This window comes from Mytilus trossulus, chromosome 8 (assembly GCF_036588685.1).
Source record: "Mytilus trossulus isolate FHL-02 chromosome 8, PNRI_Mtr1.1.1.hap1, whole genome shotgun sequence".
Classification (NCBI taxonomy): Eukaryota; Metazoa; Mollusca; class Bivalvia; order Mytilida; family Mytilidae; genus Mytilus; species Mytilus trossulus.
In genome coordinates this window covers 58090513-58108205 of record NC_086380.1, presented here as the reverse complement: position 1 = coordinate 58108205, position 17693 = coordinate 58090513, and the positions used below count along the sequence as shown (strand labels likewise).

Genomic DNA, 17693 nt, shown 5'->3' with positions numbered 1-17693 from the left:
GTTGTTATTTATGTATTATTGTCATTTTGTTTATTTTCTTTGGTTACATCTTCTGACATCAGACTCAGACTTCTCTTAAACAGAATTTTAATGTGCGTATTGTTATACGTTTACTTTTCTACATTGGTTAGAGGTATAGGGGGAGGGTTGAGATCTCACAAACATGTTTAACCCCGCCGCATTTTTGCGCCTGTCCCAAGTCAGGAGCCTCTGGCCTTTGTTAGTCTTGTATTATTTTAATTTTAGTTTCTTGTGTACAATTTGGAAATTAGTATGGCGTTCATTATCACTGAACTAGTATATATTTGTTTAGGGGCCAGCTGAAGGACGCCTCCGGGTGCGGGAATTTCTCGCTACATTGAAGACCTGTTGGTGACCTTCTGCTGTTGTTTTTTATTTGGTCGGGTTGTTGTCTCTTTGACACATTCCCCATTTCCATTCTCAATTTTATTTTATTTGGATGGGTATGTTTTTTGTTTTTTTTATAATTCTGATATACTGTACATCGAACAAGGATTTTGTCATGATTTATGCATACTTCTTCATGTTTATGTCCTGCTTAATATGTCGAAATGTACTATTATATTATTTATTTATGTATTTATCCGTCTTTGGTGTTCTTGCATGTTTTTAAATGTATTCCTGTCATTTAATGTTGTCATTTTAGCGGCATCTTTATTATTGCCATAAAGCGCAGAGGTTTGGCTAGCCACAAAACCAGGTCCAACTCTCCATTTTTTTTCCAAATGTCCTGTACCAAGTTATGAATATGGCAGTTGTTATCTAATATTTCGTTTCTATGTATTATGTTTGTTTTTTGTTGCACTTCTGTGTTCTGTTATTTAATTGTTTTCATCTTTTAGTTGATGTGTTTCCCTTGGTTTTAGTTTGTAAACAGGATTTGTTTTCTCTCAATAGATTTATGAATTTTGAACAGTGGTATACTACTTATGTTTTTATTTATGACATCAATTGTCATAATGGAATTAGTAAACTTGATTTTTCTTTTCAAGATTGGTATTTACACAAAATTCAAAATAGATATATTGGCTGTATCTATACTCAATTAACTGATTTTTTTTTAATTTTTTTTATTATGGTTAGACATCCATCATCTTATGGCAATTAGATTTTCTAACATTCAATCATAGACTGCTTCAGTTAAATAAAACAAAACTATGATATATTAATTGTTTATTAATATATGAAAAAATACGATGATTATTTTGTATTTAGACAATAAAAACAATCAATGAGGTAAATAAAATTACGTTTTTTAAGCATAACAAAAAAATGCTGCCAACAAATAGTAAGTTACTTATGAAAGTGATATATGTATATAAATTATTTTAATGATATTCTTAAATATCAGCTGCAGGTCACTTTGTGTCCAGTAGGTAGTATTTTACAGAATGCAATGTCAAATGATGCGAGGTGTAGGACTTTTATCAGGACACCAGGATCAAGTGTTTTTAAGCTCGGGATATCAAGATTAACCCTTTCAGGAACAAGGAATTTGTTTTTTTCTAGTTTCAGGATGGCAAGATTTCAATTTTTCAAATTTGGGACCTCAAGACAAGATTTCATGTTTTTAAGTCTGGGAATTTGGGTGAGGACCCCTCCTACCCCTCCCCCCAATGATGACTCCTTATTTTATATGTATTTAGTGATACAATGTATTATGTTAAAGTGGTTCTTAAAAGTGAGGATGAAAAAAAACTTAGAAAAGATAAATATTCATAACAATAACATAACAAAAACAACTTCATCTATTAAGTTAGAAAAAGAACTATTAAGTGATAACGAAATCCAAAAACATCCCATTTACCATTTTGTAAAACATGGTTTTTTGACATAATATACAATATTGTGATATGTATTATGATAGTAAAAAGATAGAGACTGGACGGCATCTTACAATCACATAAAAATGTCAAGTATGAAGAACAGACAGAAAAGATATACTGGAGGGTTTCTCATATACTGACAATACAACACTGATTGGATGGACATTTAATGTTTGCATAGATCTTCTAGCTTCCTTTGGTCATGCATCGTTTGTATGTGACACTCATTGTTTTGTTTTACTCCAAGGTCATCACATGTCAGTCATTATTTATTATGTGCAATATTATTCTATTTTTCTGTAATAAATCATCCTTTCCCTTGTAACATTCTGACAAGTTTGCTACAATGTGAATACACAACACTACTTGATCCATTGTTACTATGGAAACTGTTTATCAACAAACTTTGGCTTTTAGATGACCTTGACAATGGTCTTGGTGTTGTGGCAACTGATATGGCATTTAGTTTATCTACAGCCTTCTGATTCATCATTTCCTGAAAAATAAATAGCAGTAAATTGTTTAATCTTCTTTAGAAAACAAAATATCTAGGATGTTGTTGTCTGTTCATTATTCAGACATAAGAACAATACCCAGTAATTAAGATTCACAAATAAATGAAGAATGCTCATGGGACACAGATGATGCCCCCTTTGCATATAATGTTATAAAGGGACATAACTAAAAGTACAGTAAAAGTGATGCCACCCAAATTTTTAACTTGATTTGAGTTTTGTGGTTATAAGTGTTATTTTCTTATACTGGATGTCAATTTAACAGCAATAACAATTGTAACAGAAACAGAAAATGTCCAGTTTAAGTTGTTCTTTTCACTTTCATTCCTTCAGTAAATAATTGAGACAATTACATACCAGTTATTTTATTTGATGTATAAAGCTTGCAAATGGATACCTAATTTTTGCATCTATGTGTTTAGCTGTAATGCCACCAAATCATTGTACCTTACATAAGAAAAAAAATATTCTCTTGATTTGCCAGGTGTAGGAAGTTAACCCTGCATTTCATTAAGGAACAGGGAACATTTCTGAGAGATAAACATAATGTGGATTCATTATTATTCGTTGGATACCAATTTTCGTAGATTTATTGGGTATAGGTGAACCATGAAACAAAATGTTCAACAAATGACAAATTTCCTATAGGCATATATGCAAACTTCGGCAAAACCACGAAATCAAATATCCACAAAAATATAAGTTTTCCTTAATCTACTAAAATTGGTATCCATGGAAAATAAGTGCATCCACAGTATATCTTTGGTGTTTAATGCACCATTCTTTCTTTATTTGTTGTTTATATAAAGCATTTTCAAAACTAGAAGGAAGTCTATTTTACGGAATTCCTCAGAATCAGGCAGATTAAAATTGGTGCTTGTTAACTGTTGAAGATTGTCTGGTGACTTCTAGGTCTGTTTTTTACCCAGGTTGCAGTTAAAAACATTTATCAATTATCTATATTTGAAAGACATTGTACATGAATGACATGGACTGCAGATAAAATGAATCAAATATAATAGCCCATGGTCTTATTTCTATTTGTCAGTTTGTTGGTTGTAAATACCTTGAATAGAGTTATAACTCTTTTCGAGTAACAAAAAATCCAAATTTCTGCATAGAAGGTTTATAATATTTTTATTGATGCTTTAAAAAATGCAAATACTGACTTATGTTTAGAAATGTCATAATATATGATGAATATTACCTTTTTAAGTTCATCTTGTTGAGACAAGGTACGTAAAGCAAGTATAGCATTAACTTGTACACCCTGATTCTGGTCATGACAGGCAAGATCTAATAACCTAAAATAAAATAGAAAATGATGGCATATGGTTACCTTTAGCTGCTTACATCAACATCATTTGGTGTATGGTGATTGGATGTATTATTTGCAATCATACCATACCTTCTTTATATCTTAACATGAAAGTATGTATACACAAAGTGGAGCCTCAAGGGGCAAAATTGAAATGACAAAAGTCAACCAAAAATATTTTCAGATAATATGTATATAATAATATGTATTACTATGTGTATCTAAAATGTATAGCTCTGTGTATCTAATATGTATAAATATACGTCTTTTAAATGTATATCTATGTTAACTCACCCTGCAAGACCGTTATGGGAAGTCAAGGTCATAAAACATGCCCTATATATGCATCTTATATATATGTATAGGAATGTGTTTCTGATAACTATGTGTATCTAATATGTATAACTATTTGTAACTTATATGCATAACTATTTGTATCTAATATGCATAACTATTTGTATGTAATATGTATAACTGTTTGTATGTAATATGCATAACTATTTGTATCTAATAATTATGACTATTTGTATGTAATATGTATAACTATTTGTATGTTATATGTATAACTATTTGTATCTAATATGTATAACTATTTGTATCTAATATGTATGACTATTTGTATGTAATATGTATAACTATTTGTATCTAATATGTATAACTAATTGTATCTAATATGTATAACTATTTGTATGTGATATGTATAACTATTTGTATCTAATATGTATAACTATTTGTATCTAATATGTATAACTATTTGTATCTAATATGTATAACTTTGTGTATCTAATATGTATAACTATTTGTATGTAATATGTATAACTATTTGTATCTAATATGTATAACTTTTTGTATGTAATATGTATAAATATTTGTATCTAATATGCATAACTATTTGTATCTAATATGTATAACTATTTGTTTCTCATATGTATAACTATTTGTATCTAATATGTATAACTATTTGTATCTAAGATGTATAACTATTTGTATCTAATATGTATAACTATTTGTATCTAAGATGTATAACTATTTGTATCTAATATGTATAACTATAAATATCTTACCTAGGAATGATTTTTTGTTTCTTTAATTCTAAACATAGAACATTAGAGTGTGCACCTAAATTGCCACAAGCACCTGTAAAACAAAGTCATGAGGAACATGTGTAGTAGATCTTATTTCTTTATGTTAGTGATGACAAACTTATCAATACCATTTTACTGTGAACTAACGAAACAAAATGTTCAAAGTTGGATAGCATTATAAAATTACATCAAAAATAAATGTACATTTTACCCCAAAATATAAATTAATACAATATAACCTAAAGCAAATTCAACATGAGGGTAGAAAAATTCATACGTATTAGATTTTAAAGGAATAAAAGACAAAATGGTTGATTCTTCCAATACATATCAAACAAAACAGACTGAACAGAAAAACTTTCTAAGCTGCATTTCCTCCAAAGACCATTTTTAACAAGATTAATACATTTCAAGCACATTCAAACCGAACACCAGTCTAAACCAATCATATTCTTCGGTCCTGAAGAGGTTTGGTGATAACAGCTTTCACTGTACAATATAAATATAAGATTTAACAGTACTTCTTTATTAGTACTTACTAGCAGCATTTGCCTTAGTTTTAGAGACAGGATCTCTCAGAAGTTCCACTAACAATGGTATACATGGTTTTAACTTTACATAAAGGTCTCCATTGTGGTAGGCTGCATTACCTATGGCATAACTGGAACCCTAGAAAAAAGTTAAAACAATTAACCAGATGCTCCGCAGGGCCTTTATACGACCGCCTAGCTCGAACCCTAGAAAAAAGTTAAAACACTATTAACCAGATGCTCAGCAGGGCCAGCTTTATACGACCGCATAGCTTGAACCCTAGAAAAAAAGTTAAAACACAATTAAAAAGTTTACAAGTCCAGAAAAATAGGTATCTGGACGAAGTTTATTGAAGATGTCAATTCAAAATTTGCATTCAAAATCACTTAAATTCTAATCAGCAATAGAGGTCCATCATATCCACTTGTCTCTTTCTGGTTCCAAGTCAAGAACCAGCTAGGTCAGTTATGCTTAAATAAGGAAAATAGTTTACATTTTATAATTCATCATAACTTTTGATTGAATATTCCTTTTTCTCTAATTCTTCGTCAATTTATCCCCATCTGCACCCATTGTATAAAAAAATTTAATCAACTTGTGGTTTGTTTGATCTCAGTACTTCATTGGCTAAAATCCAATTATGACTTCCAAATTTCTTGTTTTCCTCTGAATTTCCTATTGTGACGGCATGAAAAAAGGCGACCATGCCTGATGACGTCACATAGAAAAACTTTTTGTAAATCAGTCGAAAAGAAGAAATAAGTTTGCCTGCATGCTGTTTGAAAATCATTAGAGAAACAGATTCTACCACCAAATCTCATGTAATATGATATTTATCCACTATCGACAGTTAAATTTTAAATATTTAAGATGCTCTGCAAGCCTCACATTTTAAATTTGTCTCGAGTGGATAAATATCGTATCACACTCAATGCAGTGGTTGAATCTATATGCAGCAATGATCTAATCATTTTTTTATTTTTTATATTTTTATTGTTGTGTTATATGAGGGTAGTAATGCCCTTTACTGCAGGTGTGAACAGTCTTTTTCAGATACTATTTGTGTCAAATTGGTTGAAATTTTACCTTGATTTATCAAAATATCATTGTCGTGATTCATCAGAAGTCTCAAATAATTATGTTACCATCAATTTTGGAAAAAATAACAGGTTTTGTCAAAATCAGTTGATTTTTTTATCGTCTAAAAGAAAGTTATTTATTGTCTTGCACCAAAAATTACAGTTATGTCATTTGGCAAGAATATTTACCGTTATTTGTGTTGAAGGTTCCCCCATTACAATCCTCTTAAATCCCTTGACAAAATTATACTGATGTGATGAGTAGATTTTGTTACAGCGGATTCCATTGAGTGTGTAGCCAAAGGTAATATCTTTGGTTAGCTTGCTTGTTAGCTGAACCGTGAAGTCATTGTTAGGTTAGGTAAACTATCCTACCTTAAGAATAGACTAGTCCTACAGAAAACAAATCAATCTGTCTGTTGGATTATGCAACTTCGAAAGGAGGGTAGTTTACCTAACCTAACAATGACTTCACGGTTCAGCTCACAAGCAAGCTAACCAAAGATATTACCTTTGGCTACACACTCAATGGAATCCGCTGTAAATTATACTGATTTGTTATTACTATACCTTCCTAACGTTTGGATCTTCATCCTTTAACCCAGCTATTAAACCATTCAATAACTTTTCCCTGTTTAAAAATAAGAAGAAAATTGTTCAATGAGTATTTTCTAAAGCTATGACTGTAATGTTTTTCTGATCTTTTGTTTGTTCACATATTTGACTGTCTTATCTTCTTCTTGTGTGTACAATGTACATGTGATTACTATTTTTCATTACTTTGTAAATGCTTCCCTTTCTTTGTTTAAGTACACCATACATATGACTGTTGTGTCTTTACCTTTGTTTAAGTACACCATACATGTGACTGTTGTGTGCCTACCTTTGTTTAAGTACACCATACATATGACTGTTGTGTCTCTACCTTTGTTTAAGTACACCAAACATTTGACTGTTGTGTCCCTACCTTTGTTTAAGTACACCATACATGTGACTGTTGTGTCTCTACCTTTGTTTAAGTACACCATACATATGACTGTTGTGTCTCTACCTTTGTTTAAGTACACCATCCATGTGACTGTTGTGTCCCTACCTTTGTTTAAGTACACCATACATGTGACTGCTGTGTCTCTACCTTTGATTAAGTACACCATACATGTGACTTTTGTGTCCCTACCTTTGTTAAAGTACACCATACATGTGACTGTTGTGTCTTTACCTTTGTTTAAGTACACCATACATGTGTTGTGTCCCTACCGTTGTTTAAGTACACCATACATGTGACTGTTGTGTCCCTACCTTTGTTTAAGTACACCATGCATATGACTGTTGTGTCTCTACCACTGTGTAATTACACCATACATGTGACTGTTGTGTGCCTACCTTTGTTTAAGTACACCATGCATATGACTGTTGTGTCCCTACCTTTGTTTAAGTACACCATGCATATGACTGTTGTGTCCCTACCTTTGTTTAAGTACACCATACATGTGACTGTTGTGTCTCTACCTTTGTTTAAGTACACCATACATGTGACTGTTGTGTCTCTACCACTGTGTAAGAACACCATACATGTGACTGTTGTGTGCCTACCTTTGTTTAAGTACACCATGCATATGACTGCTGTGTCCCTACCTTTGTTTAAGTACACCATAAATGTGACTGTTGTGTCCCTACCTTTGTTTAAGTACACCATACATATGACTGTTGTGTCTCTACCACTGTGTAAGTACACCATACATGTGACTGTTGTGTGCCTACCTTTGTTCAAGTACACCATACATATGACTGTTGTGTCTCTACCTTTGTTTAAGTACACCATACATGTGACTGTTGTGTCCCTACCTTTGTTTAAGTACACCATGCATATGACTGTTGTGTCTCTACCACTGTGTAAGTACACCATACATGTGACTGTTGTGTGCCTACCTTTGTTTAAGTACACCATGCATATGACTGTTGTGTCCCTACCTTTGTTTAAGTACACCATGCATATGACTGTTGTGTCCCTACCTTTGTTTAAGTACACCATACATGTGACTGTTGTGTCTCTACCTTTGTTTAAGTACACCATACATATGACTGTTGTGTCCCTACCTTTGTTTGAGTACACTATACATATGACTGTTGTGTCTCTACCTTTGTTTAAGTACACCATACATGTGACTGTTGTGTGCCTACCTTTGTTTAAGTACACCATACATATGACTGTTGTGTCTCTACCTTTGTTTAAGTACACCATACATGTGACTGTTGTGTGCCTACCTTTGTTTAAGTACACCATACATATGACTGTTGTGTCTCTACCTTTGTTTAAGTACACCATACATGTGACTGTTGTGTCCCTACCTTTGTTTAAGTACACCATGCATATGACTGTTGTGTCTCTACCACTGTGTAAGTACACCATACATGTGACTGTTGTGTGCCTACCTTTGTTTAAGTACACCATGCATATGACTGTTGTGTCCCTACCTTTGTTTAAGTACACCATGCATATGACTGTTGTGTCCCTACCTTTGTTTAAGTACACCATACATGTGACTGTTGTGTCTCTACCTTTGTTTAAGTACACCATACATGTGACTGTTGTGTCTCTACCACTGTGTAAGAACACCATACATGTGACTGTTGTGTGCCTACCTTTGTTTAAGTACACCATGCATATGACTGCTGTGTCCCTACCTTTGTTTAAGTACACCATAAATGTGACTGTTGTGTCCCTACCTTTGTTTAAGTACACCATACATATGACTGTTGTGTCTCTACCACTGTGTAAGTACACCATACATGTGACTGTTGTGTGCCTACCTTTGTTCAAGTACACCATACATATAACTGTTGTGTCTCTACCTTTGTTTAAGTACACCATACATATGACTGTTGTGTCCCTACCTTTGTTTGAGTACACTATACATATGACTGTTGTGTCTCTACTTTTGTTTAAGTACACCATACATGTGACTGTTGTGTGCCTACCTTTGTTTAAGTACACCATACATATGACTGTTGTGTCTCTACCTTTGTTTAAGTACACCATACATGTGACTGTTGTGTCCCTACCTTTGTTTAAGTACACCATACATGTGACTGTTGTGTCCCTACCTTTGTTTAAGTACACCATACATATGACTGTTGTGTCCCTACCTTTGTTTAAGTACACCATACATATGACTGTTGTGTCCCTAACTTTGTTTAAGTTCACCATACATGTGACTGTTGTGTCCCTACCTATGTTTAAGTACACCATGCATATGACTGTTGTGTCCCTACCTTTGTTTAAGTACACCATGCATATGACTGTTGTGTCCCTACCTTTGTTTAAGTACACCATACATATGACTGTTGTGTCCCTACCTTTGTTTAAGTACACCATACATGTGACTGTTGTGTCCCTACCTTTGTTTAAGCAGGGTTTTAGCTAGGATTTTGAGGGCTTTAGTCACTTTTGCGCGTGATAAAAATCAGCCTTATTTTTTTATAAAGCAAGGGATCTAGGATGTTTATCAAACTAGCTATACATATATGTCCAAGTCCTTCAAGGACTAGTCTAGGATCTTTGAAGACTTTAGGATTGCTAATGTAGGCAGTTATTTGCAATATTGAATGAATTGACTGATGTGATGATAAGATATGAAGATAAGAACAGGGATCTGGTAATATGGTCAAAACTTCACTTCAGTTATTTTCAGGGCACACCCCTTATCAACAAAAGTTGGGTGCCTTTATTTTTAACCACTGCACAAATGAACTTGTAACTACTTTTTCACTTCACAATCATTTATATCCTTGAAAATACGTTTTAATATCTATTTGGGATCAATTTCTTTAATATTGGATAGAAGGATCTGCATCTATACTTAATGGGACAATTCTAATGACTGTAGACTGTAGATCACGTTTACTTTCGATTTTTAAACGAAATGAAATGAAAACGGGAAGTGACAATTGAATAATAATTTTAGAATAAAACTGGATTCATCTACGAACTTTTACGCATGCGCAATGCATTGAACAGGAAGCACCTGTTTGCAAGTGACAATATTTACGTTTTGAATAAAGTTCATTCTTTTTAATCGAAGTTGTCGAAAGTTTTTGATGAATATATTTATATAAAGTATGACGAAAATACGTTGAAATGACGAAACTACGACAAGCAAACTGCAAATTATAATCCTAAGGGAAATATTGAAATTTAAATAAAGTTGAAATGTCCGGGAAGTTTATCAATCTTGTTCAAATGACGAAAATACGACTGAACTGTGAGAAATGATTAAAATGAAATGCTGACTGACTGATTTAACTTAAATAGATTATTATGATGGTCATTTATGAGGTTTTATAATGATAATTAAGGGATTAGTGACCCATCTGATTGGCGATAAGCGGATTACTTGTCATCACAACTTTTAACACCTTTGGTAAACGTTAATTACCTGAGGGCCTAGTCCAAATAATTATGACGTCTGGCAAGGCTATTTTAATTTTTTTCTGGGACGCCTTCCTACGACTGTTGTAGGAAGGCGTCCCAGAAAAAAAATAAAAATAGCCTTGCCAAACGTCATAATTATTTGGACTACTGAGGGCCATAAACTTGTCAGAATCATAAAGACAGGTAGAATTCAAGTAATTTGATGTGTAAATACTTTTACACTTTCCAAATTTAAGTGACAAAATTGATATGAAATATTTTCGTCATTTCGAAAACCTTTTCGTAAAATACGAAAGTGACGAGCGCTAGCTAAATCACTGGTTTAAGTACACCATACATATGACTGTTGTGTCTCTACCTTTGTTTTAGTACACCATACATATGACTGTTGTGTCTCTACCTTTGTTTAAGTATACCATACATGTGACTGTTGTGTCTCTACTTTTGTTTAAGTACACCATACACAGGGTTTCCCCTGGGTCAATTATTTTTTTCGCCACCTCTTTCGCCAAAACAATATATTTTTCGCTACTTTATTATTTTTTTCGCCAAGTAACACAAATTTATATTTCTTTTCCAATTTTCCTTTTTTCCAGCCCCTCCTAAATAGGAAGTGGTTTTTACAACAAAACGAAGCATCTTATCACTTGGAAATGATCCCTCGTGTAAAATGTAGTCATTACTTTGAAGGTTTACTATCATGCCAACCTTTTGAATATACTTCTTCATAACAACAATTTTCTTTTCCAGACCATCGTAAATAAGTAAAACTATATGCTCGAAAAAGTTATCAAAAGTTTTCTTAAAACACGTGTGTCACTGAAACGACTTTGAAGTACAAAATCAAATCAATGACCTATATGAACATTAAATGATAAAGTTTTAAATCAAAGACCTTTTTTGCTTTTGAACATTTTTCATCATAACAACAATTTTCTTTTCTGGACTATCATAAAAAGAAGGAAAGGAAGCGTAAAATTTTTACTTCAAACACGTGCGTCGCATAGTGGTTAATAAATCCCTTTTGTGACATGTGACAGAAGCCATTTAACCATATCATTTTGTCATATCATACAATCAACACCTTTATTAATTAGTTCTTTGATGTCGATAGCTATGAATGCAATCAGCTGATTATTGATTTTCTGTCAAAATCTTAACGAGTTTAAGGTGAATTCCGAGTATTGTCTGATCGGTAAAGTTAGAGAAACCCGAAAAAAGTAAATAAACAAGATGGCTGAAAATAAATCGTAATATATATTTCTTTCGCCAATGACGAATTTTAATCGCCATAATTATAATTTTTTCGCAAATTGCGAAAATGGCGACCGCCAGCGGAAACCCTGCATACATTTGACTGTTGTGTGCCTACCTTTGTTTAAGTACACCATACATATGACTGTTGTGTGCCTACCTTTGTTTAAGTACACCATACATATGACTGTTGTGTGACTACCTTTGTTTAAGTACACCATGCATATGACTGTTGTGTCCCTACCTTTGTTTAAGTACACCATACATGTGACTGTTGTGTCCCTACCTTTGTTTAAGTACACCATACATGTGACTGTTGTGTCCCTACCTTTGTTTAAGTACACCATACATATGACTGTTGTGTCCCTACCTTTGTTTAAGTACACCATGCATATGACTGTTGTGTCCCTACCTTTGTTTAAGAACATCATACATGTGACTGTTGTGTCCCTACCTCTGTTTAAGAACACCATACATGTGACTGTTGTGTCCCTACCTTTGTTTAAGAACACCATACATGTGACTGTTGTGTCCCTACCTTTGTTTAAGTACACCATACATATGACTGTTGTGTCTCTACCTTTGTTTAAGAACACCATACATGTGACTGTTGTGTCCCTACCTCTGTTTAAGAACACCATACATGTGACTGTTGTGTCCCTACCTCTGTTTAAGAACACCATACATGTGACTGTTGTGTCCTTACCTTTGTTTAAGTACACCATACATGTGACTGTTGTGTTTCATGAGATTCCCCACCAGACTGCAGGCTCTAGATCTGACAGTCGCTGAGTTATGCTTTATCAACTTTAATAATGGATCATAATCTCCTACAAATAATGAAAAGCTTTGAAAAATTTTGAAATTTTGATGAATGTTCATAAAATTATCATAATCATCATACAACTTTAGTTGATTCAATCTAATTTTCATTTGTGGAATGAAAACAAACTTCTCTAATTTTTGTGCTATTTTCACATTTCCTGACCGGTGTGAGAAAAATATTTCTCCTCACTTGTGAAAAATCTGTTCTCGTGCAAATGATTAGTCGAAATTTGATTATGACGTCTAAATGTTTTGTTTTCTCCTGAGTTTTCCTATTGTCACATCATGAAAAAAGGCGACAATGCCTGATGACGTCGCATATAAAGAGCACAAGTTCTTGAAAATCTTTGAAAATTAGAGAAACAGATTCCGACACTATAACTCGTGTATTTCAATATTTCTCCACTCTCGACAGTTAAATTTCATTATTTAAAGAGCTCTGCAAGCCTCGCGCTTTAAATAATAAAATTTAACTGTCGAGAGTGGAGAAATATCGTATTACACTTGTTGCAGTGTAAGAATCTATATATCTCGAAACATGACAATCTTTACAAAACTGTTATTGTTACTTTAAATCTTTTCTCAATTAATCATTATTTTTAATTCTTAATTGTATTACCACAGAATACAGAAATAACAGATGTAACATGCTGACACAAATAATACACCTAAAACTGTTTGTACTGCAGAGGACACCCTTTATGTACCTCTTGTTGTGTAAAGTAGATAAATGTGTTGTGTTTAGATCCTGGTCACAACTACACTATAAAATGGTGTGTAAAGTAGATAAATGCATTGTGTATAGATCATGTTTATTCAAAGTCTAGTCATTGCTATATAAGTAACGTCATAATGCATAATTGTCAGGTAGCAACGTTAGCATGTTTATAATCATGCTAAATTCCTGACACCTCTCTCAAACTTACCTTTACTGCCATGAAACACAGACTTAACGAATGGAGCATGCTGGGGCGACATTCTGACAAGATGGCTACAGATAGACACTACATCACTGACAACAGTTGAGGAAGTTGACTGTGTACACTGGGTTAACAACGATACAGTCTGCCAAAATAAACGACAATTGTATAATGTAAATTCAGAAATTATTCTGTACATTTGTTATTGTGATTTCTTCAGTTTAAAGTCATAAGAAACGAGTGACCGTTGAAAAATAATGTTCTTCCAATTCTTGAACCAAGGCATACAAACATCATTAACTTAGTCTTCTATGCACGAATTTATCATTTTTTTCATGTAAATTTTGTATAATTGTCAATTCTTTTTTTCAATCAGTCAGTGTTGTGAAAATATGGCAGGTAATTAAAGTTCGTGTTTTGAAGCCTAAGTTTAACGATTGTCACCTGTTCGTCAACAATCAACAAAAAAGCATGCAAATTGAGCACGCTTTTAACATGTAAATTCTCAGATAATAGTTTATTTTAAGGACATCCATGTGTATTGTGATCACCGGATTTTTACAAGATGGGTCACACTGAGGACACTTTGAATACAGAAAATATGTGGGCGGAATTGCTTCCTGAAAGAAAGCAATTAAAATAAAGTAAACTTCTTCTAAATATGAATATATTAAAGAATTTTCTTTAGAAAAAAGTATATGTACATAAGTTTTATAAAGAAAACTATCAATTGATGCAAAATTGTCAATTTTAATATTTTTTTTGTATTCAAGAAAAAGTCTTTGACATGTTACCATCCGCCTTTTTATGATTTTTAATTAGTCCATTAGTAGAAAATAAAAGGTGAATGTGTCTGAGGATATTAATGCCCTACTAAGGATTTGCAATTTTCCAAGTTTAAAAGGGACGTAACTCTATAACTTTACATGACTCAATACCAAATTTCTGAATCTGCTTGTTGTGGTTCATAGCATTGTGTATGAGTTTCATTGTGTATAATTTTTCATTGTGTATGAGTTTCATTGTGTATAATTTCTCATTGTGTATGAGTTTCATTGTGTATAATTTCTCATTGTGTATGAGTTTTATTGAATTTAGATGAGGCAAACGTAAGTAAAGGTGGAAAAGAAAATGGGAAGGACAGACAGAAGGATAGTCAACACTAAAAACTAAATCATGTGATCAGAAAACAAGTGTGTAGAAATTTGAAGTAAATTTTGCAAGAAAAAGGATTTACCATTCTTGTTTTCATGCTAATAAATATACTGTGGATTCATTAATATTCGTTGGTTACCAATTTTCGTGGATTTCGTGGGTACAGGAGAACCACGAAATCACATGTTCAACAAAATACAAATTTTGTAAAGGAACAAGTGTAGACTTTGCCAAAACCACGAAATTAAATATCCACGAATATGTAAGTTTTCCTCAAACCACGAAAATTGGTACCCACGAAAATAAATGAATCCACAGTAAGTAACAAATATTCTTTCATGTTCTATGAATTTGACCAAAACTTTAAAAATACATGCATACAACATTTTTTTCTTAAAATGTGATGAATTTTATTTTTCAAATAGAAATTAATAATTTTTCCATATATCAATCTACATTCAGAAACAAGACCTCTTACCTTCTGCTCTTTGACACATTTACAAAATTGTTTGAGGAACTGCTGACTGCCGAGAACCAGTCGTAACATCAGATTGATAGGGATTTCAAGTTGTTCATTCTTCAGATACTTTGTACAACAAAATATCAGTCGTGGGAGGAGACTGGCATTAAATAAACACCTAAATAATAAAACAAAATATCAGTCGTGGGAGGAGACTGGCATTAAATAAACACCTAAATAATAAAACAAAATATCAGTCGTGCGAGGAGACTGGCATTAAATAAACACCTAAATAATAAAACAAAATATCAGTCGTGGGAGGAGACTGGCATTAAATAAACACCTAAATAATAAAACAAAATATCAGTCGTGGGAGGAGACTGGCATTAAATAAACACCTAAATAATAAAACAAAATATCAGTCGTGGGAGGAGACTGGCATTAAATAAACACCTAAATAATAAAAAAAAATATCAGTCGTGGGAGGAGACTGGCATTAAATAAACACCTAAATAATAAAACAAAATATCAGTCGTGGGAGGAGACTGGCATTAAATAAACACCTAAATAATAAAACAAAATATCAGTCGTGGGAGGAGACTGGCATTAAATAAACACCTAAATAATAAAACAAAACATTTATATAATGTCAATGAATAAAGAAAATTGTCTGTCAAATTTGGAAGAGTTTAAAACTTGTCCTATGATGTTGATGCTTTTCCATAGTTGAAGTATGAAGACTAGTTCTCTTCATGTCTATTTGTGATAGTTGGATTGCTGTGTTTTTAAGTTTATACCACATCATTCCATTAAGTTTTCAATATTAGGCCCAGCAAAAACATTAAATTTCACATGGTAAGAAAAATCTGAACTGGTTTCCTGTCATTTAAACAATTTGCTTTGTCCTTTAAAAAACAGATTGTTTTTGTTTTACATTTCTTTTTTTAAATAACAAACTTTTTGAAATTGAATAACCATTTAAAAATTTTCAACCTAAAAACAACTTTAGGAATATTAAAAGGATTAAAAAGTTACTGACTGTTGGACTTGATGAAGCAGCTCCTCTGCAATATCTACAGCAAATGGAAAACAACATAACTGTGTGACCTCTAGTATCATGTCAGCAGTCAACTGGGGACCATCACAGTGAAACCTGTAATAAAATATACATGTGTTAAACAAATGTGTGACCGCAAATATTATACTGTAAATTCAGAATTTATTACGAGTTTTTTTTTTATTGCGTAAAATGCAACAGAGTTGTAAACACAAAAATTTGAACTTGCATTTTTAAAGGATTTTAAATGAATTAAACAGTATGATTTGTTCTGTGTTCTTCAAAATAAGTTTTGTTTTGTTCTGTTTGTTGTTTTTTTGTGTCAAGTAAATAATCAGTCCTGATAATAACAACTATAAAGAACACAACTTTCTGCAAATCTTTTGAAAAGGAAGAATAAAAGTCATTAAAGAAACAGATTCCATCACTATAACTCGTGTATTACGATATTTCTGCACTCTCAACAGTTACATTCTAATTTTTTAAAAAGCTTTGCAAGTCCTGCCCTTTAAATATTGAAATTTAACTCTCTCAAGTGGAAAAATATTGTAACACACTTGTTGCAGTGATGGTATCTATATGTAATCAACATTACAGATCTACATAAACTTACCCATTATATACAGATGATAGAAAGTCTTTATGTAACAGATGAACTATTGTTAACAGTATGATACTATCAGGGACAGCAAGGTTAGGGATACACTGGTTAGTTTCCTGTAAAATTATACATAAAACAGACTCATATTAATATTAACTTTAGAATTCAAAGCTGACATCAGAGATTTTTTAAAGTATATGATATCAAATATGCATATTTTGATGTTTACTAAACTTCAAGAGGTGTTTTTTTTTTACTATGGACCCGTCTAAATGGACAAGAACATGTTAACTATTACTGAGATATGAATATTAACCTGCAATATTGAATATACAACATTATATAAGTTGTACATACTTAGTAGGATATTTAGCATGCTTGTTCACTAGGTACACAAGAAAATATGTCACCCTACCTGTACACATTATTTTACTCCAAAATTTGTGTGCTAGGCTGAGAAGAAGCAAATACTGTAAACCAACTTATTTTCGTGTATACTTAATTTCATGTTTTACCCTTCCTAGACCACTTCACGGCTTTTTAATTTCATTTTCTGAAGTTCCATAAGGAATGTTCCAAGTATGACATATTCGTGACAATAAGTATTTGTGTTA

The 17693-nt window shown here is 32.5% G+C and overlaps 1 protein-coding gene across 5 annotated transcripts in view; it reads right to left on the bottom strand.

The window, feature by feature from the left end:
- Window positions 1-1177: 1177 nt before the first annotated feature.
- The window catches only part of LOC134681175 (serine/threonine-protein kinase 36-like), a 49415-nt gene continuing 32899 nt past the window's right edge, over window positions 1178-17693 (bottom strand). For all 5 annotated transcript variants that reach the window (XM_063540658.1, XM_063540659.1, XM_063540660.1 and 2 more), the window contains 10 exons: window positions 17092-17195; window positions 16461-16574; window positions 15440-15599; window positions 13813-13951; window positions 12768-12891; window positions 6946-7006; window positions 5305-5434; window positions 4745-4817; window positions 3570-3666; window positions 1178-2343 (listed from right to left, as the gene is read on the bottom strand). In XM_063540658.1, the coding sequence (XP_063396728.1) occupies window positions 2155-2343; window positions 3570-3666; window positions 4745-4817; window positions 5305-5434; window positions 6946-7006; window positions 12768-12891; window positions 13813-13951; window positions 15440-15599; window positions 16461-16574; window positions 17092-17195 (1191 nt within the window). In that variant the 3' untranslated portion in view covers window positions 1178-2154. The remainder of the gene's footprint in view (window positions 2344-3569; window positions 3667-4744; window positions 4818-5304; window positions 5435-6945; window positions 7007-12767; window positions 12892-13812; window positions 13952-15439; window positions 15600-16460; window positions 16575-17091; window positions 17196-17693) is intronic.